The sequence below is a fragment of the Coturnix japonica genome, chromosome 15, assembly GCF_054131305.1.
Source record: "Coturnix japonica strain WE chromosome 15, WE-NBRP24, whole genome shotgun sequence".
Taxonomy (NCBI): domain Eukaryota; kingdom Metazoa; phylum Chordata; class Aves; order Galliformes; family Phasianidae; genus Coturnix; species Coturnix japonica.
Genome location: NC_140677.1, coordinates 10,255,470 through 10,283,143, shown reverse-complemented (window position 1 = coordinate 10,283,143; position 27,674 = coordinate 10,255,470). Strand labels below are relative to the sequence as shown.

The following is a 27,674-nucleotide window of genomic DNA, read 5'->3' as shown; positions in this document are numbered from 1 at the left end:
CAGCAAACAGCCCCGCTGGGACCATTTGCCAGCAAACCACCCAGGAGCCGTCATCAGGAGGGAGCAGACCTGGAGCAGATGGCATCCTCCAGTCCCACTCCTTCCCCTCAAGTTTATTCTGCTGGCAACAGGAGGAGGCAGAGGAAAGCTCTCAGAATCATTTCTCTGAGCTTATTCTGGGAACCGAGCAGCCAGACCCTCCAGACCCAGACTAGCTCTCTACATGGCACTGATCCTCTTACATGGCTTTCCTTGGTGTCCTGAAGTGCCCGCAGACATGAAAGCTCACAAAGCTAATCATGACAAAATAAAGTAAAACGAATGGCCACACCTGCCCCTTCCCCAGTGCTGATCCCACTCAGCGCGCAGCCCACAGCTGCTCAGCCCCTGCAGACCCTCACCTGGTTATTCCCAGCTGCCCAACTCGTTTCCAACCTGACCCCACGAGGCAGACACATCATCTTGATTCCAAACAGGCCTCAGCAATGACAAACCACCAGTGTGGCCTCTCTTATCTTAATAAATTCATTGTGTCAAACCTGTTTTAGTTTAGAAGGTGAAATAAAACCTGTTCTGCCAACACGGGCAGCCCCAAGAATTGAGCTGCCAAATGGGAAGGTGCCATCTCTGCCATATATTTGACTGACAGCCCAAGTCTCTCAGAGATGCCTGTCTCACTGCTAACTCCCACAGCACAGCAATGAAAGCACCACTTACGAGTCCCAATGGCCTGACAAGAGTCTGAACTTCTCCAAGCCCAGTCCCTCCCTTCAGCAGTATTAGCCATTCTGATGCTGCTGCCCTTCCCCTGGATAACTGCATTCCTGCAGGGAGCTACAGGGATGGGCTTAGATCCTCATTCCCTGAGCCAAGTTCATCTCTGAAGTCAATGTGTTACACAACCGTTGCTATTTGCCACCAAAACTACCACAGCCACTCACATACAGGAGGGGAAGAAGGCTGCAGTACCTATGCCTTTGTAATGTTATAACACAATAGAAAGCACAGCAACAAAGTAGCAAAGTCTGTGGATAAATAAACAATAGAAAGAATCTACTTACCCTTGACTTCAGGTTGGCAGGGATCTTCAGCAAGCTACATTTGTCCCCACTGCCAGCCCTTAAATAAGATCTAGGCAGCAGTGCACTGCATACACCTGAGCTCCCCTGGGTTGGCCCTGCCTTCCCGCCAGGTGCTCAGTAACTACTTCAAGCTGTGACTTAGCATTTCCAATACAGTTCTCCAAAAGGAAATGCCTGGGCACTCCAGCACACCTGAGGTTTGGAGAAAAAAACATGCTTCATTCAGGGGCACCCGGAGTGCTCTGAACAAGCCTGAGTAGTTAAGCACCAGAATCAGCAAGCTGAGAAATTCCCATCCTTGGATTTAATGGGAAGGCAGCAAAGATACAGTGTGATGAGCAGAGATGGACAGACAACAGACCTCCCTGGGACTGCTCAAAGCAGCACTATGTGATAAAAGTTATCATCCCAATAGCCCTGGAGAAAGAGGTGGCCAAAACCAAACCAGTGCTCTCTGATAGGAACTGTCTGAAAGGGTCACCGTGGCAGGACAGCAGCAAACACTGCTTGGAAGCTCAGTACAGAGCCAGCCCTTGGGGAAGGTGAAGGAAAAACACTGATGGAACCCACCGTATCCATTCAGAAACACCACCACACTGATGTTAGTTGGTAACAAACAGGCCACAGCAGGAAGAGATGTAGTGAAATATACTACTTTATTGCTGCACACATGCTTACATATTTCTTCTTAAATATATTGTTGCTCTGATAAATTTTACAATCTTCTTAATTCCACAAGAGGCTGGTAGTAAATAAAAGGGACAGAGGCAACAGAACACACAAAGGACACTGGCAACAGAAATAAAATCCTACGTTGTTTATTTTGTGATAAAATTATTTGCGGCAAGAATGAATTGAAATCAAATCTACATTTTGACCTGGCTCATGTTAATTAGAGAGCTTGCCTGCATGCTGACCATCTGCTTACGCATGCTTCTTCATAGCCCTATTTTGCCAAAAGGGACGGGGGGGGGGGGATTAAAGAACCCCATGTAATCTGACAATGCAGCACAGCTCACAGATGTGACCACTAAGTGCACACAGAGGAAGGCATGTGCTCGGCTGTCTGCATGGAACTGCACTGCTGGGGGGCAGACCAAAAGGCCACGCTGACCTTTCTTCCCACAAGCACAACCGCAGCCTTACTTGCTCCATGCTTAAGGATGCAGGAATGGAATTATTTAAGAGCAGCCATATGGAAAACGCTTCCCAGCACTGCTGCTCCTCCTTTGCTTTCCTCCTGCTTTGTGCACTGCTGGTGTCCGTTTAGCTTTAGCAGCTGAGGCATCCGCTGAGAAAAGAACGAGCACATTCCTTGGTAATCCTGCTTCTGCATCTCGCTCAGTACAAACAGAAGGCAAAGGCCACGTTCTGCTCTCCAGTGGCTCTGTGTGAGCCTCGTGCAGGGCTGTCACAACCATTGCTGTGGAAAGTCAACTACCGAGACATAAGATGGGGAATTTATGCAGGAGAAATAGAAGAGATGCGATAAACTAAACATCCTGATTATGTTCAGTGTCATCTTCAGTCATAAATGGAGGAGAAACACAGGGGTTGAACCAGCTGGGCTAAGCTGTCCGTTGTTTTCCATAGCAGACTTTCATGAGACTGACACTTCACTGAGCAATACAGTAGGCAGTTCTGCTGTTCCACCTTTCTTTGCCCAAAATACCTGGGACATCATGTCAGATCTTTCTAAACAGTCCTTTCCCTCCTCAAATCTACAGAGATGCCTTTATCAGTTCAAGTTGCATTGAGCTCTCTAGTGGTCTTGTTAAAGCCATACTGAGCTTGGAGATAGACAGATCCCTCGCTCACACAACACACACACAGCTCCTCCCCGTGTCACCACACCAAACGTAAGCACACACCTGTTGCTTCCATATAGCAACACACCCCTGTACCAGCTCACCCATTTCTCCCCCACCCTTGGCTGCAGAAAGCAAACCACAGCAACTCCCCCCCAAGCATCCTGCAACAGAAGAATTGAAGCAGCCATGCAGACACTATCCTCCATCATAAAGAAACCAGTTAAACACAGAAGAGTGCAGATACCTGGGGTCCAGTTAATCTCACTACACCCCATTCCTGCCCAACTCAATCTTGACATGATTCTGACAGAGTCCAGCTCCTCAAGTGCAGCAGTCAAACCCCAGTGACACTTTCTGAGTGAATGCAGCCTGCCTAGTGCAAGCAGTGCCCAAAGCCTGCCCACGAGTGCATACAGCTTCAGTGCGTGCTGGGTACAGGCAGATGCTCTGAGCAAGGGCAGCAAGTCTGATAGGAGCATGAGCACCTCACCAGGTGAGATCAGACTCATCCACTTGCAGCAAGTCCCTGCTGAACAGTGGAGCTCCAAACACTTTCCATATCTGTGTGAAGCACCACCACCATTATAGGAATAAACACCGCGGATCTGTGGGGGACCATTGCCCAGTTCTCACCTCAAATGCTAAAAGTGCACTTGACATGGATTGTTTAAAGCTCTCACTGCAGAGAGTGACCAAGATGACAATGTGTATCAGTAATGGAAGCCACTATCTGTGCAAGATTCCCTGCGTGCTTCACACAATGCTTTTTCCTCCTCCCAACTCACAGCACAGCAGAGTCTACCCAGCCTGAGCCTTGGAGACCTGAGACTCTCATAACATGCCATTCTGGAGACAAACAGCTCTCAGGACAGCCTACTTGGCAGGCACAGCTTTGTGCAGGGGTACTGACTGCTGATCGGTGCTGAGGAGAAATAACATCATTACCCTCATTAGGAGTCTAGGGAGACGAAGATATAACATGACCTACTGCAGAACACAGATTCAAAAACATTCATTAGTACAAACAGTGAATTTCCTGGAGAACAATGAAGCTACAAGGCTGAAGTCTGAGCAAAGCCACAAGGTCAAAGAGTGGGACAGCTGCCCCCCAAGAGACCCAAAAGGCCCCTTTTCCTTTTTAAAAAACTTCTGGTAACCCCTCTCTCCTGATCTACCAGGAAGTCTGTTTTGCTCTACCACAATGGACCAAGAAAAAGAGAAAAGTGCTGTTTCCAATAAGAAAGCATTTCCTGTCCCTGTTAGGAAGACAAGGGGCCTCCCCCTTCTTTATGCGTTGAAAGCCACTGCTTTCTAGGAAAAAAAGGACTGTGGTTTCTACTGTAGTCCCAAAGATATTTGTTCTGAAAGAAAAGCTTTTAAATTATTCAGTTGCACATCACATGCAGAACAAGAATCAAATCTTTGCTCTGTGTCTCCCTCCTGATTGCAAATACATTGACCATCTGTCAGATCTCAGGTATCTAAAAAATCTGAGTTTCTCCATTCCTCAGAGTGGAAACCCAAATGCCAACACTCCAGAGCAGTGAAAAATTAGGGATGATCTGAAAGTAGCTTTGGCTTTCTTTTTTTTTTCACCTAAGAACTAGAATAGCAGGTGAAAAACAGCACCTTCCATACAGCCACGTGCCTCTGAATCTGTTAGGGAAGTGCTGCTTACCTTCTCCAATCTTATACAGCTAACAGTGAAAGAAAGGCCATCTCCTTTCTAATACACTTATTTGGAAAGTCTAATCCAGTTTTCTTCTGCTGCTGCATGCAATTCAACTAATATCCCGGCATGAAGCAGTTTCAGAAGTGTGCTTTTGGGCAACAAAAAGGATGGATCCTAACACCAGGCAGTAGAAAGTCTCCCAGCACAACTCCCTCACCCCCACGACTTGCAGTCTCCTATTCGCACTGTATTGCACAAAGCAGCAGCTATGAAATTAGGCTGAGCTTTGGGAGCTACTTCTGAAAGGAGAGACAAAAACAAAATAAAACCAAACACAAACTAGACATGCAAATGTCCAGACATAAATAAATTAAAAAGAAATCATGCCTGAAAGTGAATGGAAAGGAGGACAAGGTAGGGGGAAAAAGAAACATTCAGAGACTCAGATGTTCTTGCACTCTGAGCCAACCCACCGGGGGGCTGCGCAGGCTGTATATGACAGGCAGGGTTTGCACACATCAGCACTCAAGCCCTATACTGGCCAGGAGGCTTTCCAGAGCTTCAAGTTTCTGGTTGGCTTCCTCGATGGCACTGTAAGTCTGCACATTGCTAGTGATGTGGAAGCGGATGTCGTCGACCAGGGGAATGGAGTCGGTCTCCTGCCGTTCCTCCACAGCCTCCGCGTTCTCCTTCACAGCAGTTGCAAACTCCTCCAATTCCACCAGCTGGGTAGGGTGGACAAAAGCATCGTCAGGAAGACAAGGCAACAAATAAAGAGAAGTAAAGGGTCGGGATAATGGGCTCACTCACTGCTGAGAGAGCCAACAGGAAAAAGGGGGATGCTAAGGGTATGTGGAAACTCAAACCTTCTCATCTATTCATCCTAAGGAGTATTCTCTCCAAAAAGGCTCCCAAGCAGGAACTGGCAGCAGGAGCCATGAGATGCTGACAGACAGCTTTGAGAAATGTTCTGCAGCAGCCAAGACAGCAGTCACTTCTGCCCAATTCAGAACCAGGAGACCCAGATGACTCTGTCTCCACCGTGGCTCTCAGCTTCACCACCAATAGCCAACCAGCAGATGAGCAGCAAAGAGCTGCTCTGTGCTCTGTCTGACCTGACAGAATCAGGTCATCTGTGAATGATTTTGTACCAAGCTCCCCAAGAGCATGTGGTGTGCTGAAGGGTGAGAGGCAGCTCCCGTCTGTCTATGCGATTGAAGTGCACCTGGGCACAGCAGGTTGCTGAGCCCCAGTCTACATTGTACACACTGCCAAAATCTCACCCCGCTTCCACCATCAGTGCTTCTCCACAAGATTCTGGCAGCTGCTGATGTTCTAACAGCTGGGGTAGCACCATTTGTGCTAACACCCTTAGGAAGGCACACTGCTGATACTGGGTCCAAGGACATCCACTTAGGTTTAGGAAGGAGAATACAAAGGGAACATATAAGCAAAGCTCTATCATGCCCAGTTACTACTTGGGATATCAATTCAGCTTTCAAACCAAATTCCCTTTAAGTCAGAACCTGGATGCCTACTGGTGCATTTATCACCCCCAAACTATATGCTGTATAAAATAACAGTGACAAAATTATTTCCTTCACTGCTTTCACAATTCAGGAAGAATTTCACACCTTTCAAATTGCAGGTGAAAATGTTACATTCCCATGTGAGCTGTACAAGCCATTAATAAAGATCTGTCTAAGGACAAAAATACCCCATAGATTCTAGCTTGTCCTTCTGCATAGCAACTTAGTCTACAAGTTCTGAACTTCAAGCTGCAATGGTTCCGTGTAATGATTAAATGGAGCCTCATAAAGAAAACTTCAGTGTTAGACTCATTATTTCTGGCTGTTCAACAGCAAATTTCCCCAGTGAAAGCCTCTACTGTTAGATTTATCATCCTGGAGGAGAGAGAAGATCATACTGATTACTCTTTTTGACAGTAATATGCCAGGAAAAGCATCTCTCCCCACCTCGTGCACACCATGCATTTCCTGAACCAAGCTTCCCCACAAACCCCATTGGGTTACCTAGGCTGCAGCTCATGCATTTGGGCAATATCACTGCTGTTTCATCCACAGTGCTAAAGGTTCAGTGAAAGTCACCTACACAAAGTACCTGCAGAGCTTTTTTGGCAAGTTGTTCACCTCACAGTCCATGGAGCTGTGCTTGATAGCCATCAGCGTTTGGCCCCACACCCTCCCTCCTAACTCACCATGTGCATTCCCACTCAACAGCTGCACTTTTTCAGGAAGCGCATTAAATCAGAGAGAACAACTATCTATCACGCACCAAAGTGCAACCACCGAATTTGCATTATCTATGGCTCTCTGTGCACATGTAAGTGCTGTGTGGGGTGGCTGTGTTACCTTCTCGATGATCTTTGCCATGTACTCTGTGCACTGGTCTTCTAGCCGGGTCAGCTGGAACAGCTTTGCAATCCTCCAGATGCTGACAACGTTGTCTTCATCAAGGATCTGTGCCAAGGTCCTTCCACACAGGCGCTTGAGCCCAGGCAACAGGTACATGTCTGCCACACACAGCACATCGTAGGCATTTTCCGGGGACAGCTGGCAACAGCAAAGAGGGAAATTACTGTCCAATCCTGCCTTCTTTTGTGTCTTAGCAGAAATTCCCTGACATGCTTCTTGGCCCATTCAGTGTTAGAGGTTCTAAGGAGAGGCTCAACCTGTCAGGGTAAGGTCTTCCACTCAGTCACCCCTGAGGAGTTCAAAACGCTGCAGAGGCAGCTTGCTCAGCACCAAGCACCAAGTTTACTATTCTGCAGCTTTCCTCTCTAAGCACAAAGTAATGCTGTAGTCCTGCTGCACGTTGGCTGCTAAGAAATGTTTTGAGTGGTAATAGAAGGAGGTAGCTTTTACCAGAGGTACTGAATGCCATTCAAAGAGATGTGAAGCCAGAATCGAGCACCTTGTTCCAACAGGGACTCTTCCTTTCATTTTCTAATTTTAAGCTCACATTTTGTGAAAAATATGCAAAATTCCCTTAAGTTCCTTCCTCAGACTGGCTTTGCAAAGTCAGTCAGCATATACTCTGCTCCCTGCTTTCACTTTCTTCTCTTTTGGGAACTCCTGATTTTATCAAACTAAACCAGGAAAGTTCAAGTCAGCCACTGGAAAAGGGAATGAGAAATCTGAATTCAAGCTCTGTAGGGATCTAACATCAAGGATCCCACAGGCAAAAGGACACGATTCATCCCTGCTTTGAGCACAGCACTCAAAGTTAGTAGTAACCTCTAGCAGTTACTGTCAGGATGGGGACAGGCAGAATCTAAAACAGTTCAAATCCAGCTTTGATGCATGTGGAGCCTTCAATCCATCATCGGAGCTGGATGAAGCACACAGAAGGAACATATCTAGTGCTGCAGTCATATATCCAAGGTCAGAAAATTGTGTGAGACCCAACTGGCTGATAAACCAACTGCACATCAAATACTACTGGAGTTTTGAGAGGCATTCAAACAGAACTAAATTCATGTATCAGATGCTCAAGTTTAAACTGTTTGTGAATGGCCTTTAACATTTTCAGACTCCTGAGGGAGGGAACCAGACTTTTATTTCCTTCGAGATTTTTCTTCCTTCCATGCAATAGGGGGATAAAAAAATGCCATAGGTAATGCTGGAGACACCACCTCCAGCTTCACTCAGTCTCTCCCCTCTGTCTGTGCAAATACTATTTTTGTCAGCAATCTGCGTCACTAACCTGGAACTATAGCCTCTTTCTTCATAGTTCTGTTCCTGCCTATGTGAAGTGCAAACAGTGCAGTATGAGCATTTTAGCAGCCAGCCTACAGAGTACAGCATATCCTGGCTGTGGAAGAAGCAAGATCACTTCCACACAGAGATTAAACCACACTGGTCTAAACTGATTAACTCTACTGCAGCACAGTCCGTCGTCCTGATAGCTGCTCAGCAGCAAAAATACTACTGACCACATCTACATGTGGCTGCTCACTCTGACAACTGCAAAAGGCTGATTATTTCTTCCCCTACAGCTGTCCACATTGGTGTTTGGACGAGCTACTCATAGCAAATGTCTCAGCAGTATAACAACCTGCAACAGCTGTGCAGAAGGATGTAAGATGTATTAGAAGCATGTAATAGGTGCTATAGTGCCACAGTGGTGTAACAAAGCTCTTGGGGTTGTTAATCAAGTGCTGCTTTGTCCTTTTGTAAGGCTCCAGGAACCTCACAAGCTGGAGGTGTTTGAGCCAGTAGTATTGATGGCAGCAGATTTCAGCTGTTAGATCAAGGACAAACATAACAAATATTCCTCCATAACCCCACCCCCCACCTTGAGCGCACACAAATATTCTGATTACCCACTTCTCCTTCCACCTGGAACCTTTTCTATGCTCTGAACACAGTCCTCCCTCCCACTGCAAGCACTGTCACTACTACAACACAGAGCAGTTATAGTAGTTCTTTGTGGGGTACTGATACCTGACTGGAGAAACACAGGCTAAGGAGAACACCCCACACTCAAGTGTGAAACTTCAGCTACATTCCTGTTTTCCTGACCATTCTTCCTGCTACCTTTTCATCACAAATAAACTCTGGCAGAAAAACTCATGTCTTGGTTGCACACACTAAAGCCCATTTTCCACAGGAAACATAGATAGATGCAAGACTCTTTACATTCCTACATGCTGCTTTTCGTCTGTTTTCCTGCTCTAAGTGCAGACAGAGCAGCTGGGGCAACCCTTGGAAAGCAACAGCTGCTTGGGAAACATCCTTCCTGTAAGCTGTCATGGGGAGGGCAGGCAGACTGAGGAGGTGCAGGGGAAAGAGTCTTGCGGTCAGGAGCATCTTCACAACTCTCACACATGCTGCATACATCTCTCTCTACCATTTATTCCTGGCTGCTGCTCAGAGATGAAGAGATCAACAGAAACAAGGTCACAGCTGTGCGTGCTCTCTGTACATGGCAACTAACCCAGAGCATGACTGCTTCTTTGGAAGAAGTGACGCTGACAGGTGCAGCAGTCTCTGATCATTACCCTAATGCTAGAATGTGCTCTGGCATCTTGTAGTTAGACTTATGGAAAGCATATGTCACAGAATCAAAGCAGGAAGCTGCTTCAACAATGACATTTGCTGCACCTTCCATTAAGCTCAAAATGGGGTCGGTTAGGGCCATTTTGTCCTTACTTGGAATACTAAGCACAGCAAGGCATTGGTCTCTCAGCAGAACCTTTGCCCACCACAGCAATAACTAACAGTGGCAATAATGACTTGCTACAAATGGAAAAGTAGGCTACAATGCCAAGTCTAAATAAGAAGGAATCTCTTAACCTTTCCATCTCCAAATGTGTTCAATCTGCCATCTACTGGCAGCTCCCCACCTTATTCTACCAGAATCCAAAGGGGACATTAGTAAAGTTCTGCATTTACCAGACCAACATAAAAGCTTATTTCCAAACTTCTATCATTGGATGAAAGAGTAGGGATTTGCTTTCCAAACATCATGCACATAAATCAACTGACTGGCTCACATCAAGTCCCATTATGTGAGTCTCCTGCAGTAGTAGAGTAGGGCAGTGGTATTTATGAAACCACCTCCAGGATGTGGTAGAAAAACACTGCAGTGCACACCTCCAGAAGTAAACAGCACAGGAGAAAATGCTCTGTGACTGGCCTCACCTCTGTGTCATCACTGTAGATATAGTAGAGGACCCGGATGAAGATGTCTTCTGAGATGTTGTGGAGAGTCACCACAGGGATGCTGGGCTGTGTCTGCAGCTCCTCACTCTCACAAAAATGGTCTTCAAGAAGGGCTTTGAAATAATCACTGCGACCACAGAAAAACGCCTGGAGAAGAAAGGGCAAAATCACTAGTAACTACCTCTTCTCACTGCACCAAGCTAACAACACTAACACAAACCCATCAGAAGCAGCTCAAAGATATTTCTGACTCTGATTCTCCCTGTATTCTGAAGCTGCACCTCCAATCTTTCAAGTGAGAGTTCTTTCTCCCTTTTTCCCTACTTTATTTCTAAGCTTGCCTACCCTCAGAACAAAAAAAGCATTTGTAAACTGAAGTAGCATGGGACTAGAGCAGGATATTGAGTCAAGGCTGGATCTGAAAATCTATTCTTACTGCTATTTACTTGCAAACCAGAAACTCCTCTGTTCAGGCACTGAACTCACAAAACAGTACCAGGAGATTCTGCAACTGTGAAAGCTGCATCTGAATAAGTGTATCTTCTCGCCTACAACACCTCTGCATGAAAGGCAAGATTTGCTGTTTCATTAAATGTTTTAAATAACCATTTCCAGCTGCAGTGAGACTTTTGGTTTTCCAGCTGATGAGGCAATGCTGTTTCTGCAAAATGCATTCAGCACTGGAAGAGCAGACTTATGGCAAAGAAAAAAGAGAATGAAGTATAGCACCAGTGCATACCTTATGGCATAAGAAGTTGTAATCTGCCACCCGGAAGCACACATCAGGACAACTATTGAAGTTGTCGGTGCTGTCAAACGGCAACTCCCCAAAGCCAACCTGTGAAGAGAAAACAGAAAATCCTTCCTTTAACATTCGTCCTAAAAACGTGCTCAGGACCCTGAGTCTGGATGTCTCCCCAGACACAACCACCCATCTGTTCTCACACCACAGAGCACCAACAATAATATGAACTGGAGCCCAGTCCTTGCACTGCTGACAGAGCTATTCCTGGTACAACTTACAGCTGCATCTCTTTCACCCATGGAAACTCTACACACTTCCAGAAATCATTTCTGTGTTTCCTAGCAAGACAGACAAATGGAGGTGAAGTTCATTTCATGCAGCAGGTATCATAAGCCTCCTAGAGCTCTGGACTAGCACATTACTGTGTAGATGTACAGGTGGATGTAGTAAAGTATAGATTACATAGACACACACACCAGCTTGAAATGGTTTGGCTACAATTACTGCTTCAGTTGAATAATATAACATTTCCAAAGCACAACTTAAACTCCTCATTTGATTTCCAGCCAAAGATAGTGTTGTTGAAGTATTAATACTCTAGTGAATTATTTTAACACCAACACACCTCCTCCCAGTCCCACATGCCAACAAAAGACAGCACGCCCACAAAAAAAATCTGTTGGCCTTATGCTATTCTAAAGTGATGCTTCCGAATGTTTTCATTTTCACCTTATCCTATGCGCACGGTAATACAGTTGTTAAAAAAAACTTTGTATTCACAGGCATGTAACCAAGACAATTAATCTCTGGAAACAAAAGCTTCCCCCAGTTCTTGCTTTCCAGACACGTGCCCTGGCCCTGCTTGTGACAAGGAATTCAGTTTATTACCACCATCTCTCCTCCAGGAAAGTTAAATCCCAAGTTTGCACCTGGGAGAAACCTGGGCCAACCATACAGACCACTATTCCAACTGCAGAGGACCTAAGCATCATTTCCAGCACGCCTGCCTCAACCCTACCTGAAAGCAATCTACTTGCAGCTTTACTGAGGAGCTAAATATCTCCTCTCCCCAAGACTAAACAAAGACACAGCCTGCAATACATTAAGTTGGTGCTCTCGGCCAAGATTAGTTTGTATGCAATGGGGTTTCTCTCACAAAGGTTTGATAATGTGGCAAGGCCCCAATCTGGCAAAAGCTCACACAACCACCAAACATGGCAATCTGGCCCCATTTGCTGGGCTGCCTATCCAAAGCAACATTTGGCAGCCACTGCTTCCTACAAGAGGAGAGTAAGCCCACTGACATGCAAATTGGTCACATGCTGCTACAGAAATGCCATGTCTCTGCTGTGAGTCCTTTCTCTGCATCCCCACCAGGGCACTTCCCTCCCAGAAGACATAGCAACCCATTGGGCACTGCACACTTGATCTGTTAGCTGCTTTTCATGTAGCTGTAATACAACGGACACCTCCTGTACCAAAGATGAGACAAATTGCCCCATCTGTGATTCCCCAGGCTGTTATTTGTATCTCACATCTCAAGGCAACGAATAACCTGCAGGCTGTGACCTGCAGGCGCACTGTGGCAGCCCATTACAAAAGCCAGTAGCCATGATATGACTGCATGTATGTTTGCTTCTATCCCCACCCTATCCTTACTGCTTCAGTGTTCTCCCCTAGAAATTCTGACGCTACAACTTCACAGGCAGATTACGAGTAAGCCTAGAAACAGACTTAGCACGAGAAGCAACTCTTTGCAGCACAAGAAGCTTAGCTTAAGATGTAAACTCCCCAGCTCCTTTGCACATCCCTTCTTTCCTCTCTTTTCATTCCCCAAATGCAAATCTTGAAAAGGAATCCACCCCTCTGGGATGAGAGCAGGAATTCATTCATTTTGGTTTGTCTCCCAAATAACAAAATGCTACTGAGGAGGCTGAACCTCCACCTTCTAACCTTGCGGGGTTACCCTCAGATACTCAGGTTTACAAGGTCATTTCCAACTCCTGCTACAAAAGCAGGTTCATGTCTTTGTCACTCCTATTCAGCATGAAGTGGCTTTGCAGAATCTTTCCTTTTATTCCCCTTCTATATCTCGACTACTTCTACTCTCCTCCCCTGTAACACTTGCGGAATTTCATCTCCCTTTCAGGGTGTCCCAGTAGAAGAAGAGCTTATATCCCCACCCCCATTCAGACAACCATTTTAACTCCAACTAGGCAAAGCACAGCTGCCAAAATTAAATATATTAGCCTGGAGGCAAAAGTAGTCTAGCCTACAAGGTGCAAATACCTTCACAATAATTCACACTCACCACACAGAAACATTCTCAACAACTATTATAGCATAAGACAGTGTGAATATTTACAGCATCTTCCAGCCACCACAAGGATCAAGTCTTGGCTGTTACGAATTTGCTATTACTGCTTAAATAGAAATGTTGCTAGAGGCAAAAACACACAGAACAGCTCAGTGACAGCAATTTGTACCCCGGCCAGGAGATTATCTCAGCAAGAAGATTCAGCTGTAAATAAATTACAACACTAAACACAAAGGTTAATGAGATAGAAGAGATTACCAGCCCATAATCAGATGCAAGTGGACTGGATAAAAAATTTGGAAGTAAATTGAAATAGTTGAGTTAATCTGTCTCTGCCAAACAGAAAAAGTAAAGCTTACGAATGACAGCCATGGACATGGGTGCAGTGACATCACTTCCAAATGTGTAACAATGACCTTTATCCCAAAAATGACAAACAGTCACATTTTTTGTAGCCACACTACATGTAAATACAGATGGAAAGGACGCTGTTTATTCAGGGCACACTCTGATCCTGCTGATTTAATCTCGTGTTGAAAAATAAGACTTAAGTTAAAAGGTAATGACAAAGCAGTGGCAAAGAAGCAACGTGGCTGCAGTGCTCTGCACTGGATCTCTAACTGAGAGGTCACCTGGCAGATACGAAATTAAGAGTGACTGTTTCATTCACATAGATCATTACCGAACTATGAAATTGGTATTGTTGCATAGTTTTCTGCAGCGTTCAAATATGAAAGATGTCACATGTGAATTATTTATTCTTAGTCAAATGGAAAGTAGCATCCATCCCAATTTCTTTTGATATAGTATCATATAATATGCAGCAGCTCCGAGTAGCTCATCAAATTCTGATTATTACCTGAACTGTCAACAAGAAATGCTGAGTTTTGCTAGAAGCCAAATGCCAATTGTGTTCTGCAAGAGCCAGAAAACCTTTCTGTTTCCCAAAGAACACAGATATTTGTGTGTGAGTATTCAGCAGTCCCTGACATTTAAGGTTAAATGCTTTGTATGCTATTCCGTGTGTGGTACCAGACTCTGTAGGAACAAAGGTGTGGGATTTCTCTGTCTCAGGATAGAGGTGTCTAACACACAGAATTCAGCAATTTAAAAGCGTAAGGAAGAGATAACAAGGAACAGGATGATGACCTATGTTTATATATCTTTGTAAGTTAATGGGGAAAAACAAAAACAAAAAAGACCAAGAGAGAAAAACAGGAGAATCTTTTAGAATTTACCAGACTTGAGCAAAGCAGCCATACTTGTGCCCGGTATACAAATACAGGCGTGTGCCAATGCCTCTTTGCTTTCATGGCTCTAACAAGTCTAATGCTGCTGTAACTGCTTTCTCTCTGGTCTATGAACACAGCTAGAAAACCACAACCCACAGAGGCATTCAGTGCTGTAAAATGATTATATTATTCCAAGTTTCATATTCTCTTTTCAGCTCCCATTCTGCATGAAAGAATTAAAAGGGAAATGAAAACCTAAACGCTTACAGGAGTGTGCTAAAAATACTGGGGAACAGCAATCAAACAGATTGCACTCTTTATTTGTGAAGCAACTTAAAATGTATGTAAATCTCATTGTCCTAGAGCCCGCAGTCAATTTCTTAATTTCTAGAGAGGTAATATTACGGCTTACTTGCAGGACTGCCTCCCTGTAAAGCCTGCAAGCAAACAGAAAGGTATATTGAAAGCCACTAGTAAATGCAGTTGTATGGGGGAGGAAGGTCACATAGAAATAATTTCTTTGTTGGTAGATGGAAATTTGATACAGAAAAGGTCCCTCTATAAAATGTTCAGCACTCAGAGAAATTTTTATGTCAAAAGGCAATGCAAAGCATGAGGGAACATTGCAAGTAAGAATCACTGTCCTGCAGGTTGGTCATATCTGCAGCAAACAAGTCTATTCAACAGAAGATGAAAAGGAAAAAAAGAGGCAATAAACTTTGCTACATCACCCAGTCACACAACCTCTGGGCATAGCCACCAAAGATGAGTTTGTATTATTAAATTCGGTGCTTGGTATGAGAGAGAAAGAGAGAAAGAAAAGTAGATGCAAAAGTAAGCTGAATCTGCTGATAGTACAGAAAGCAACAGATGCAGGGAGAATGAAGGGCACCAACATTTAACTGCTTTCCTTCAGCTGGAAGTGAAGATCCACAGAAGTGAGTCTAACTAATATATCTGATTGTATTTTAACATGATGATCACCAGTCTGTGCTCTGTGGACTTCTCAGAGCCAATGAGACATAGTTACGAAAAGTAAATCTATTGCCAGTCAAGTTTAATTTGCTTCAGAGGAACTCATTTCTGCTGAAACCTACTGCAGCGTGTCAGTTCCTCACAAGAATGCTCAGCAAGCCATTTTTCTGTACATCCTTTTGGGTAACAAAGCATGCAGAGAGCACATTCTGATATGCAAGAAGGGTGGCAGAGAGATGGAAAAAGAGTGGGGGCCAACTCTTGTCCCACTGTAGTTAATGGAGAAATCCCCACCAAGCACATGGCAAAGGTTTCATTCACCAAGATCACCGCTGGGAGGAAAAATGCAAGCGAAAGGACCAGCACCAACAATTTTACAGCACTTCTAAGCAGTAAAATGCTTCAGCATTTACAAAATCAGCTTGAAGCATTAACACCAGCGAACAAGCAACCACTAAACTCAAATGGAGAGAATGCAATTGAACACGTGAATGCATCACAGCCCCACAGAGATCAGTAGTAGTATAAATGCTCCCTACCCGCAGTTCTGCTGGCAGGGCGCAGTCTGCTAGAAGAGCCAGATCTTCCTGCAGCCGGCAGTTACCTGTGGGCTCAATCGTCAGCACTTTCACACAGGTCCCTGGCTTGGAAGAGACTGGAAGAAGCAAAAAACAAAAGAGCAGAGATGCCTAAATTCCTATACAAACATTCTCTCCCCGTTAGAGAAAAGAGATTCCAGGAAACATCAGTCTCATTGCTGTCTATTGCAGTAAAAGCTAAACAAGTGACTCTACGTAAACATGCATACAACATCCCTTGCTACAATTGGTGAGCAGGGCTGGAAGGGGATGCAGGTCTCGTCTCTCCTCACATCTTCACTTACTCCATGAACCAGAATATGATCTATAGCAAAACCAAAGCTGCTATTGACATATTTCAGGACAGCTTGTTCTCTGCAAGCCTTGTTATCAATTACACTTGAGATCTGCCCTACAGGCTGCCTCTGATGCCACAAGAGCCACCCAGCCGATTCCCCAGCTGACCACCCCTACTGCTGACAGTATTACCTATGGTAGTGCCCATTGCTAAAAAGAAGCTGCCCCCACACTTCTCTGCTCTGCCAAGTGCTTTCACAGGTCCCATTTCAGCTATGCCATCTTAACTTCATCCTTGGGAATAAAGAATTTATTCTTGCTTAGATAATAAGTGCACCTGGGTTTGTTACCTACTCTCTACCTGTAGATCCCATAGCACTATGACCCTCAAAATCCTTGGATTCAAGGGTGTCTTTGTGGTTTGTAGATATTAAATAACCACTGCTACCCCAGATATACCAAATAAACCACACAAAGATGGCAATTTCATGTTTCAGACCCAGTGCATCCTCCTGTCTTGCCCCAACACTCAACAGACTGATTAAAGGGACACAATATACACACTTTTAGTTCTGTGGTCTTGCTATGACCAAAGCTGCTGGGGAGCTCACTGAAGCCAAAATCACTTTTGCTTTTTTCTATAATCTCAGCCTTGCTGTACACCTGTAGTCAGCACTCTTTGGGTGATGACTGGGGCGCACATAAGACATTCAGGAGTCTCTGTGCATAGGCAGATGGAGCAGCACCAGCAAATGCAAGGTTGCAGTAAGAAACGCTTGAGAAGGAGCTACAGAGAAGCAAAGTTAACTCTCAAGGACAAAAGAATTAAGCTGAAGCATTCAGCACAACTTCTGACAGGTATGATTCACTGCATTAAAACTCCTCGCAGGTGAATCACATCACCTTGAGGCCTCATTTTTCCTGGCATTTTGCACAGCGCTACACGAGCTCTGTCAGATGACTCCTCTGGGCCGTGGGCGAAACAAGACCACGATGTGCCACACAACAAGTTCTCCACCCCCTCCTTCCCATTATTGCTGCACCCTTCAGATATACCACAGCTGTATCTCAAATGGGCGGAACATCCCAGAAAGGTACTGGAAGAGGAAGGATAATCTACCAGTACAACACCATCAGGTACCATCACTGCTGAGCAGAGACCTGCAGCAGCAGGAGACAGACTGCTTTACTAGCACTGAATGCTGCTTTCATACGGGGTAAATAAGCCAAAAAAAGACCAGGCACCTACACAAACGTAACTGAGTGCACTTTCTTGAAGAGCCCGGTCCATTTACAGACAGCATGAGGGGAAGAAATTTCTCACTGTGCAATTAGAAATTCTTTCTGGCAGAGAGAATCATTTATACTTGTGCAGTGCCTATTACAGCATCGCCAAATCAATCAGGCTCTGCAGCACTAATGGACCAAGCAACTTTTAAGCAGCAGTCGAGCAAGAGTTCTTCTCATGGGATCTACAAAGCAACTGTGCGCTTCCAGAGCAGCAAGGGAGAACAGTGATCTGTCTGAGAAGCACATCTATCAGAAGACACTTCAGACTCTGTGTCTCTCAAAATCCAAGATCACGCAGTTGATATCACAAGCAACTTTCTCCTAAGAGAAACAAACAACAAAAAAGTGACAGAACAGGAAAAAGCTGTTGGCGACAACCAAGCAGCAGGGACCAACGCCTCACAAAAAGTGGGAATTAAGAGTTTTCTTGAAAGGACAACATAAACAAGGCAAGGAGCCAGAGGGAATAACCCAACCATAGCTGAGAAAGCAGCAGTTTTGACTTCATTTCCAGTTTAGCCCAGCTGGACAGCACTGAACATCACCTATCAGTTCATCAGCTGCCTTTGCTTCCACTGCTCAGTACTTCTTTGCAGCCTTTTGTTTCAGTTGAGCCTGTGCACTGCAAAAACCAGACTGAAACAAACACCCAAACCTTTCCAAAATGGCATCACACACAAATACCTGCCTTATACATCCTCTCTCAATGTCACAAGTTATTATCACTGATTCTGTACATTCAGTGCATCCATATGAAGACAAGTACCACGTATTCTGCTCTAAACGTTTTTGCCCTACAGATTGTAGAAATAACTACACAACATTTGTTTTTAAATACATCTACTTCTGAAGGAAGTGGAGTAGGGCTCAATCAGAGAAAACCCTGTTGGAGCTCTTCCAAACACTGCATCAATTTTCCTTCCTACAGACACAGTGCAGGACAATATGTAGTGTTCACAAAGCTGTCTGAGGTGCAACAGAAGGCCATAGGTCAGCCTTTCCAGGGTTTTCCTAAGCTGCTGTCTGTGGATGCTGTCTTCTGCACTTCTGAAATGCTTATTATCTACATAACAAAACTGCAGAGACTACAGTTATCTACTGGAACTGCACAGGCCTGAATTCACATATTAGGCACATTTCAACTTCATAATATAGATGCAAGACAAGACCCTGCTTTGCAAACCTGAATCAGACGTCTGTGCCACAGAAAACACTTTGAACAGTCCTAATGTACTAGAGGGAACAGGAATGATTTGTCAAGTGTCAGCCATGATGTGATCTAAGGTCTTTACTATTTTTAACATCTATAATTCTTGTATACGTTATTTTTCTGGAGAACATGAGACAAAAACGTTTAACAGATCAATCAGCTGTTCTGTTTATTCAGTTGAATCCAACCTGTCATAAATAAAAAGCAAGGCTTGTACTTCCACCATTGCTATAAACATAATGATTACATCTAATGTCAGGCCCCAGAAACAAAGAACTCCTACCTGACAAGGAACAAAGAAACCAAATGATTTGCTCTGTGTCACCCAGGAAGTTTATATCACACTTGTAAGTCTAGCTTGTACCTGCAACTTCCAACCACCATGAGATATTACTTCACCATTTTCCATTTCTGAGTCTGCCAAGAAGCCAGTAGCTTTGCAGATTGCCAATTATACCACTAGTCTTTCTAATCCTTGAGTTTCCAATGAGTGGCTTCACACAGCCAGCAAACTATCCACCTTATTTTCCTGTCACAATTTAATATGATGCTTGAACTTACTGTACGAATGTGGAATGGTTACCTCCAGGGTCTCAGTTAGACCCTAGAGGGGGAAAAGAACATAATGAAAATGATCTCCAGCATCTCATTGGATTACTCTGATACCAAAAGGTACAAGATAATTCTGTCACCTGATGTTTTATTTTCTAGTTATGGTATTCATCACCACTCCCTTTTTCCACCAATCATTCAATAAACAAATTGGTATCTTACTCACAGAAAGCAAGCAAGAAACATATACACTTAATTTCTGCAGATGCACATTAACATTTGTATTTATGTGGCTGAGGTAACACTTGTAACACAGCTTCCATGATGCAAGTACTTACAGCCTGATCTATATGAGAACAGCTGTACTGTGGTAACCTAATTCCACATGCCTAAGGGGACAGGTATACAGGGCAGTATCTTCCATGAGATTTGCAGACAAGGAGGTTCTTGAGGCAGAAATATTGTAACTATCTGTTAAGCTCTGCAACTTTAAGAGGCTGAATAATCTGAATTTGTAATTCAAAAGAGAAAGCTGTAACAGCTACACCCTCAGATGAAGGAAAAAGATGGTACTGACTTAAAAACTACAAACTACATTATCTTCTTGAAACAACATTAACTGGGTGGAAGTAAAGGAGTTAAATGAGAGCACGAAACACAAATCAGATTTTTTTCAGCCGGAAGGTTTTGCTACTAGATAATTTTTTTACTTAATGACTAGCACTGCTTTCCCTTACTCGTGCTGTTTTGATTCTTCACATGTCCTTTCACTTGAATCAGGGAGATGAATGATAAATTCCAGCTGTTGGTTTTCATGCAATAAGCTGATGTCATGATTAGATCACAAGCTCTCTGAAATGTGAAAAGCTCTCAAATGGAGGATTGAATCATTTAATGTTTGGCACATACGTGCATCATAAATACACGTGGCCTTTCAGAGATACTTCTCCGCTCTTAAAAAGAAGTGTTGCATCTCTTTCCACATCTCTTCTGAGCCAATTATCAAATGTTTTCCTTTGGATAAGAGGCAGCTAAGTGCAGAAACAGACTTCCAATTGTATATATTTTATCTCCCCTGGGATTTAAATAGGGTCTCTGCTGAAAAGCACTTCCCAATATACCCTAGAGTGTGTCAGTGAATGGCTGGCAACCACAAGCAAAGACCTGCTGCCATGGCTGCTCTACTGTAGTGAAAACATTCAATATAAATTATAAACATGCATATGCTCAAAACTACTAAACTACCCTACAGAAAGCATATGACTGAAAACTATTGAGCAAACACAGGAATTCCAGAACAGAATCACTTTCTAGAAGCCCAAAGGGCACCATGATACATCACACCTTCCTCTTTTTCCCCCCAAAGGGCATACACACATATAGCAGAGACAGTAGCAAGTAAAATGCTTACCAAATTCATAGACTTTTTTACATTTGGTCTCCAAGTCATCTATGAGGTCCTGCAGCCGGCACTGTTTGGCTAATCTCTTGCAATCATTTACATATTCTACGTCAATATCAAGACGACCTGTCAAGGAGAAAAGCAAACAGCTCTTTTAACCCATATCACTTAAGTGTAAAAGTGGCAAATTCAAGGACTGAAGACTAGATGGCACAGAAATTCATTAATTAGATACAGTGCCTCATCTTTCAGCGTGAGGTTACACTTGTTCCAAGAAGCTAAGATTTGCTACCTCACCAGTCCCCGCTCGGTGCACAGCAGTTTGGCATATGATTCACATTCCCATCTTCCAGTGTCTACCCTAACAGCTTCATTCAAGAAGATTTAACAGGTTTATTCAAAAGGGCTCCAAATTCTCTCAGAAAAATAAAAGACCACCACAACAGCAGTATGCGTGACTGCTACCATGGGTTTTCTAGCTTAGGGTGAGAAAAGACTTTAAGCCAATAAGCTGTCATCCCAGAATCTTTTACCATGACCGAAAACATGGTGAGGAACAGTTCTGAAAACACCAGACTGGAGGACAACCTTGAAGTTATTTTCTGGCACCACCTCCTGGCCTGAAGCAGTTCAGCACTCAACATGCCTACAACACAGCATCTGATTTCTTGATGGAAGTTTTACTGAAGTTTAACTTCTGCTCAGAAAAAATAATCAGCAAGTAATCAAATCATTCAGAGTGCACTGCTCAGATCTGTCAGACTGAAAATGTCTTGTACGGGAAGCTGGGCTTTCAATAGGCATGGAAACTGGAACAAAGTACAAACTTGGAAGAGCTGTGGATTGCTCGCATTCTTCTCTTTGCCAGCAGAAAGGATACGTTGGCTACTTGTGTATCCAAACGTGTCTGCAAGTCAGAGCCACCCAAACTGTGCTACGGCAGAGGGACAGACAGCAGCCACCCAGCCAAATATACACATACAGTAAATGATTTACCTGTGTATAGATATTGCAGCAGAGAGCCAAAGGCTGTGGGATTAATCTAAAACAAAATATAAGAACGTTACCTTGAGAATTACCAGGAATTTAATAACAAGCTTGAAACTTGAATGGATACAAACATGATCCTGCTCAGAAAAAAGCCACACACATACCACATCTAAATGGCACCTCAGACACAGCAGTCTGAACACCCAATTTCCTTGCTCCCTGCATAAGTAATGATGCCACTCCATCTGGTTTACACAGCTTTTCAAATATACTGGCTGCTACTGATCCATGTGCCCAGGAGACAGGACCAAACTAACAGAGGTGCTCCAAAGACAGTTTTACTGCAGACTCTGTAAAATCCAGTCTTTTACTGGTATCAAACATTTCCAGCTCTTCTTTTTAATTTGAAGTGCAGGCTGTTCTTACACAAAGAGAAAGGAGAGACGCTAAGTAATGCCCTGAGAAACTGGAAATATGTTTTCCACAAGAGGCTTTGCACTGCTGCAATTAAGCTATAGAAACATATGCCAGAGTATTGGTGATTAATGGATGGAATGCACTTAACAGCCTATTTAGTTCTTTCTGTAAATGCAACAAAAGGGACTCAATTAGTGCCAATTATGGAGGTGATGTCTTCACTACAGACCACCTGTCCACCAGGAATTAAGACAAATTCAACTCATCCCACAGAGGAGCTGTGACACAGCTGGCAGATGGTAACAGCTACCTGCTACTGCAATTAATTAAGCTATATCTGAGCCGATGATAGAGGGAACAAAGGCAAAGTATGCAGTCAACATGCCTTTTGTCATCTGAACAAGATGTTATTTTATGGAGAGAGTGCCTTCACAAGCCTTTCTCCTTACCTAGGGTCACACTGAGCTCCAAGAGCTACACAGTATGGAGATTAACCCTCAAATCATCCTTCCCATTCACTTTTCTCATACAGCCAAAATAAGAAAAGAAAGAAAAGGCAACAATAACAGCCATGCTCACCAGTGGGTGCTTCAGCGCTATCATGCTCTTTCCCTTCCACTTGGTCTCAAACATTTCTGAAAAGTAGGCACTGCGAGCACTGAGAATGCAGCGGTGGGCACAGAAGGATTTGCCATGAACAATGAAAACGATGTCACTTTGATAACCCTGCTCCAGCAACCTGCAGGGAACAAGAAGAGAGGAAAACTGTTGCAGAATTAAAAAGGAGAGAATGGAGCAAAGCTAGTGGGAGACATGGCACAACTGGGCTCTAAAAATGAACAACAGGTCACAGAGCGCAGGGGAAAAAAGGTTTAAAAGACTGCTTTGTCTAGATGCCTCTTATCTAATATGATGCACACGCTTTCACAAAAGAATTACCCCACCACCAGATAAGGTGCAATTTTCCTCCTCTCAGGCTGCTGTCAACGTGCATGCCCTAACCATGCAGCAAACAGGAAAGGACTTGAGATGACACACCCTTAGATGACGGAAGGATGTTACAACCACGCAGCACAGATTACCACATAAGAGATGAAGCCCTGTTTATGTTTGCACACCCATAACTTCCCTCATTATTTAAAAGGAGAAATACAAGATTGCTACTTAAAAGACTTCTGGCATCCATTATCAGTGTTTCCCGATACACATCACCTCTTGGGTTTCTGTTTTCACAAACATCAACAAAAGGTCAAATGAGGCAGAAGACAGGCATTATACTCCCTTTAGAGAGCAGGACTGATGTCCAGAAAGGTGTGGGATTATACAAGCAGCTGATATCAAAGCAGAGTCTTGAATGCTGACCTTAATTTTCTGCCACTAGAACATCCTTCCTACTAACGTCTTGCCCAAAACAAAACAGAAACAGTTGTGTTTATTTTTCACCCCCTACTGTTGTCTTTTGTATCAATCTTAATGCAAGGTCTGTTCAGAATGAGAAGTGGAAAACAGGACATTTTGGTTTTCATGTAAACAGAAAGAAAGAACAGAGCAACCTCCCTGTAAGAGAGCCTAAAGAAGTCCCAAATTGAGTATTGCAGAAATGAGACACCTCTTATCACTGCTGGAAACCTCAGTTTGTAGGTTTGTAGGCTGTTACTGCTTTAGGCCTGAAAATGAATTTTAGCTGATATTTATCCTAAATTGCTGCTGTGGTTTTAGTGATCTGATTTTAACAGTCAAGGATGACATTCTAACACTTCTGCATTACAAAGACCAGCTTTCCACTGTCTGTGGAGTTTGTACCTAGGTTAGTAGATGCTATATCTGAAATGTTTTGTGTATCTGGAAGTCAACCCTTAGTGCATGGAGGAATATCGCTTAGAAAGCCCTACATGCCCAGGAATACGATAGGGTTCTGATTAGCTGACTTTCAAATCACCATTTAACAGAGGGCTTGAATTTCTAAGTTAGCAGCTAAGGAAGGATGACAAAACGCATGGCAAACGGAGCTATTCCATCTGCTTACCGCTGCAGGAAGACATCATAGTAGTCTCTTTTCATGCACTTTGCTGTGATCTGCTTGTACTCCTTCAGCAGACGTCGGATGGCATCACTCAACGCCCCATACAAACAACGTTCCCCATCAAATGTGTTTGCTTCACATTTTGCGCCTACAAAATGGCAACAGGTGCATGTCAGCAGGCAGCTACATCTTCCACGTGTCTCTGAATGATCACTAAACAAGTGTGTTACTTGGCTGGTGACGTCTTTCTCTGTCACCTCTTATGCTACTCTGCTTTATTATGAAAATTCAACTCCCCCTACACTTGCATCACCTAATGCTGTTCTTCCACCACTTCATCCCTTTCTGAAGACACCGTGACTCATTTATGCTGATTTTTGTAATAAGTGTCTCAGCATGATTCCAGCAGTGTTCTGAAAAGAATCTCACTGGAGAGAGCATGACCACCTACTGGACTTTTAGCAGCTCCTCAAGAAGGCATTTCTGCCTCGTACAAGACACCTCCAGGTTAGACTCTGCTAGAAACTGGAAGGGCACTTGCATTTTCCTATTTCAGAAATACATGTGGGATATATTAAGGTGCACTGAACACAGCAAAAGGTGCACTGAATGCACCACAACAACCTTAAGGAACTCAGGTGCTGAGAACATAAGGGGCAAGCAATTTCCATGGGCAGTTTGCCTTACTTTGCTTAAGGTTCGCAAAAAGCCTTTGCATTTCACCTCTGAGTCCTGCATGAAGCAAGGCTTAACAGAAGACTGCAAGAAAGTTTTATATGGGTTCTTCAAATGAAGTACAGTTCTCACACCAACATACTCACAAAAGAAATGCACGCTTCCAATACATTAATTGTGAGTTCTGAAAGTTGTGCTGTCTCTTAAGTTAACGCAGAAAGCTTCCCTGAAGTAAATTCAAGCAGCAAGTGATCTGCAGAAGGGGCCAGGATGATCCACAGTGACCAGAGGGTACCAAATGCAGCCAAAGATCACTGATCAGATGGCTCATTAAAAATGAAGTTTCCACAAGCTACTGTTATAACAATACAGTCTCCATAGACAAGTAAGAAGAATATAATTAAAACACTTTTGCTCACCGTTGGCTAGAAGATAGCGTACAAGGTCCTCGTGTCCACAGAGGCAAGCATAATACCTGGCAATAACAAGAGAAACAAAACTGGAGATATAATAGGATGCAAAATTCAGTGCTTGGGCACAGCACACAATTAGCACTGAGCTACCCATGATAAGCCTAGAAGATGGCTCCTCATAGGAATGAGGAACTGTTCCCAAATAACATAAAAGCCTGACCCCAGCAACTGAGTAAGAAGGATCTGCTCCCAGCATTTATGGGCACTGCTGTCTTGCAAGGAGATCCCAAGGTCCCAGTCTGAGTTCCGCATCTTCTGTTGCACCATTGGCTGCCAAATCTGCCTCCTCATTTTAAGAGTTCTTTTCATGGGCACTCAGCAATTTTACTGAACTCTCAGGAATGCTCCTTTGGATGTCAATCTGATTGCTGCACAATGTGACAATGAGGGAGCAGCATTCATATCAGACATATAGAAAACACACCTCTCAAAGTCCTTCTTACAATAGCTTTGTCTAAGTCTAAGGCTTTTCTAATTCACTCTCACAAAGAGCCCAAACCATCCTACGAATTAGGAGAGTGCTGTCACCTGCATTGTAGCAGGCAAATATGACTTTGTTTTGGGAAGTTACTCCATACTCTAACTACGCTGCAGATGTCTAATGGTGCTTTGGAATTAGGATGCAGGAACTTAAAATGCTCGTGTGAACCTCCTCAGCATCAGCATAGATTCCTCACCACCTACGGCTAGTTCACACCTTGCCAGACAGCAAACCCACCATCATTTTGCATTTCATCAGGTTATACCTTCACCTGACAAGACATGCTGGAATGCCACAGACCTTAAGAAAAAAGGGCCTACCCAAGCCAAGAACAGACTGCTCCATTCAGGTTATTTGGTCACAAAATTAACTGTGTTTCTCAGCAATGTCCCTTAGTGAGACAAAGGCACATTTATCACAGCACCCACAGAGGAGAGAAGCAGAAATACGCAGCCAAATCTCCTACAAAGCAGAACCCAACTCATTTTGTAAGAGAGCTCCCAGATGTGATGCAGAGAGAATGGAAGAGCCCCAAAAGCCCTGCCCTCCCACCCAGACAGCACTGTAGGGTGCAGGACTCACAGAGGTGTACTGTCCCACTTATCACGGACATTAATTTCCACATCTCGCTGCTCAAGAAGGTATCTGGAAGAGAAACAGGCACAAAGTCACAACTTCACACAGTTGCTCACTCAGCCAGAGTCACTCCAGGCCACCCTTAATTCCTGTCACTCCCTCGTCCTGCTCACTCACACTTTATCAAGCGCTACCAATTCTTTCCCTTTGGCATCTCTAGAAGCCAACCTTCCCCTTACAGCTGTTCCAAGCAGCCTGGCTCTTATTACACCCCATCCCCACCTACAGCAACAGCCATCCCTCTGAGCCACACGGCAGCCCTCAACCATTCTCCTCAACCACCACATCAGTTCCTCCTTCCTTCCTCAAACTTCAGCCTCAGAATCACAGAATGACCCGGTTTGGAAGGGACCTCAAGGATCATGTAGTTCCAACCCCCCTGCCTGGCAGGGCCACCAAACATACACCTTTACTAGATCAGGTTGCCCAGGGCCCCGTCCAACCTGGTCTTGAACACCTCCAAGGACGGTGTTCCTCCAAGCCTCACCTGATTGCCCGCTCAGTTCCTTCCTTCTCAGCCCACTTTGACTCCATGCAGCGTCTGTTCTTTACTTCCAGTGCTCTCAGTCCAATAGTTCCTCCCCTATCACCTACACTCTCTGCAAGGTCACCCTCAGGGCCTCTCCTTCTTATAGCAAACCCGCAACGTACCATTTGCAACGAATTACGCCGATCTAACCGTACAACTGATACAAACAGCCCCCAGGCCTCACCCACCAGCAGCAAAGCAGCTCTCCCGGCTGTCCCACACCGTTCCCCATAGAGACACTAGGAAGGGATCACTAGGCAGGCTGAAGGAGGAAGGGATCGCACAGGGCAAGGCCGCGAAGCGCCCATACCCCCCCCTACTCCCAGACTCCGCTCACCGCACGCGGCTCACGTCCCCCTTCTTGCAGCTGGTGAATAGATCGTTGGTGTCCATGGCCAGGGCAGGCCGCGGGGTGGCGGCGCCGCATTGACTCTGCGGGCAGAGGGCGGACGGCCGGGCCGGGGCGCGGGGCCGGAGGGGCCGCAGCGGCGACGGGACGGAAACGGCTGCGGATGTAAACACGGAGCGGGCGGGGTGAAGGGAAACTCCGCCGCCGCAAGGAGGAAGTGAGTCGGTGAGCAGCGCCCCCACGCGGAGCGG

At 44.5% G+C, this 27,674-nt stretch overlaps 1 protein-coding gene across 2 annotated transcripts; it reads right to left on the bottom strand.

Annotated features, from left to right (window-relative positions):
* Positions 1 to 1,719: 1,719 nt before the first annotated feature.
* On the bottom strand, positions 1,720 to 27,615 carry ABTB1 (ankyrin repeat and BTB domain containing 1). 2 transcript variants are annotated; one of them, XM_015875276.3, is made up of 12 exons: positions 27,412 to 27,615; positions 26,492 to 26,554; positions 25,375 to 25,430; positions 24,284 to 24,428; positions 22,837 to 22,996; positions 21,847 to 21,892; positions 20,860 to 20,976; positions 16,061 to 16,176; positions 10,992 to 11,090; positions 10,232 to 10,399; positions 6,938 to 7,138; positions 1,720 to 5,290 (listed from the first exon to the last, which is right to left on the bottom strand). In XM_015875276.3, exons 1-12 carry the CDS (start codon positions 27,465 to 27,467, stop codon positions 5,084 to 5,086), a joined length of 1,434 nt encoding a protein of 477 aa, XP_015730762.1. In that variant the 5' UTR covers positions 27,468 to 27,615; the 3' UTR covers positions 1,720 to 5,083. The 2 variants fall into 2 exon arrangements, with proteins under 2 accessions (XP_015730762.1, XP_085373039.1); XM_085516913.1 differs by lacking the exon at positions 27,412 to 27,615 and adding an exon at positions 27,263 to 27,364.
* Positions 27,616 to 27,674: the final 59 nt, after the last annotated feature.

Bases quoted from the DNA above. Each gene is read 5' to 3' on its own strand.
- ABTB1 (XM_015875276.3), bottom strand. From the start codon at position 27,467: ATGGACACCAACGATCTATTCACCAGCTGCAAGAAGGGGGACGTGAGC. The intron at 21,893-22,836 runs GTGAGCATGGCT...ATTTTGTTTTAG, and splicing joins TAGCGCTGAAGCACCCACTG to ATTAATCCCACAGCCTTTGG. The intron at 7,139-10,231 runs GTGAGGCCAGTC...TGCTGTTGCCAG, and splicing joins TCTACAGTGATGACACAGAG to CTGTCCCCGGAAAATGCCTA.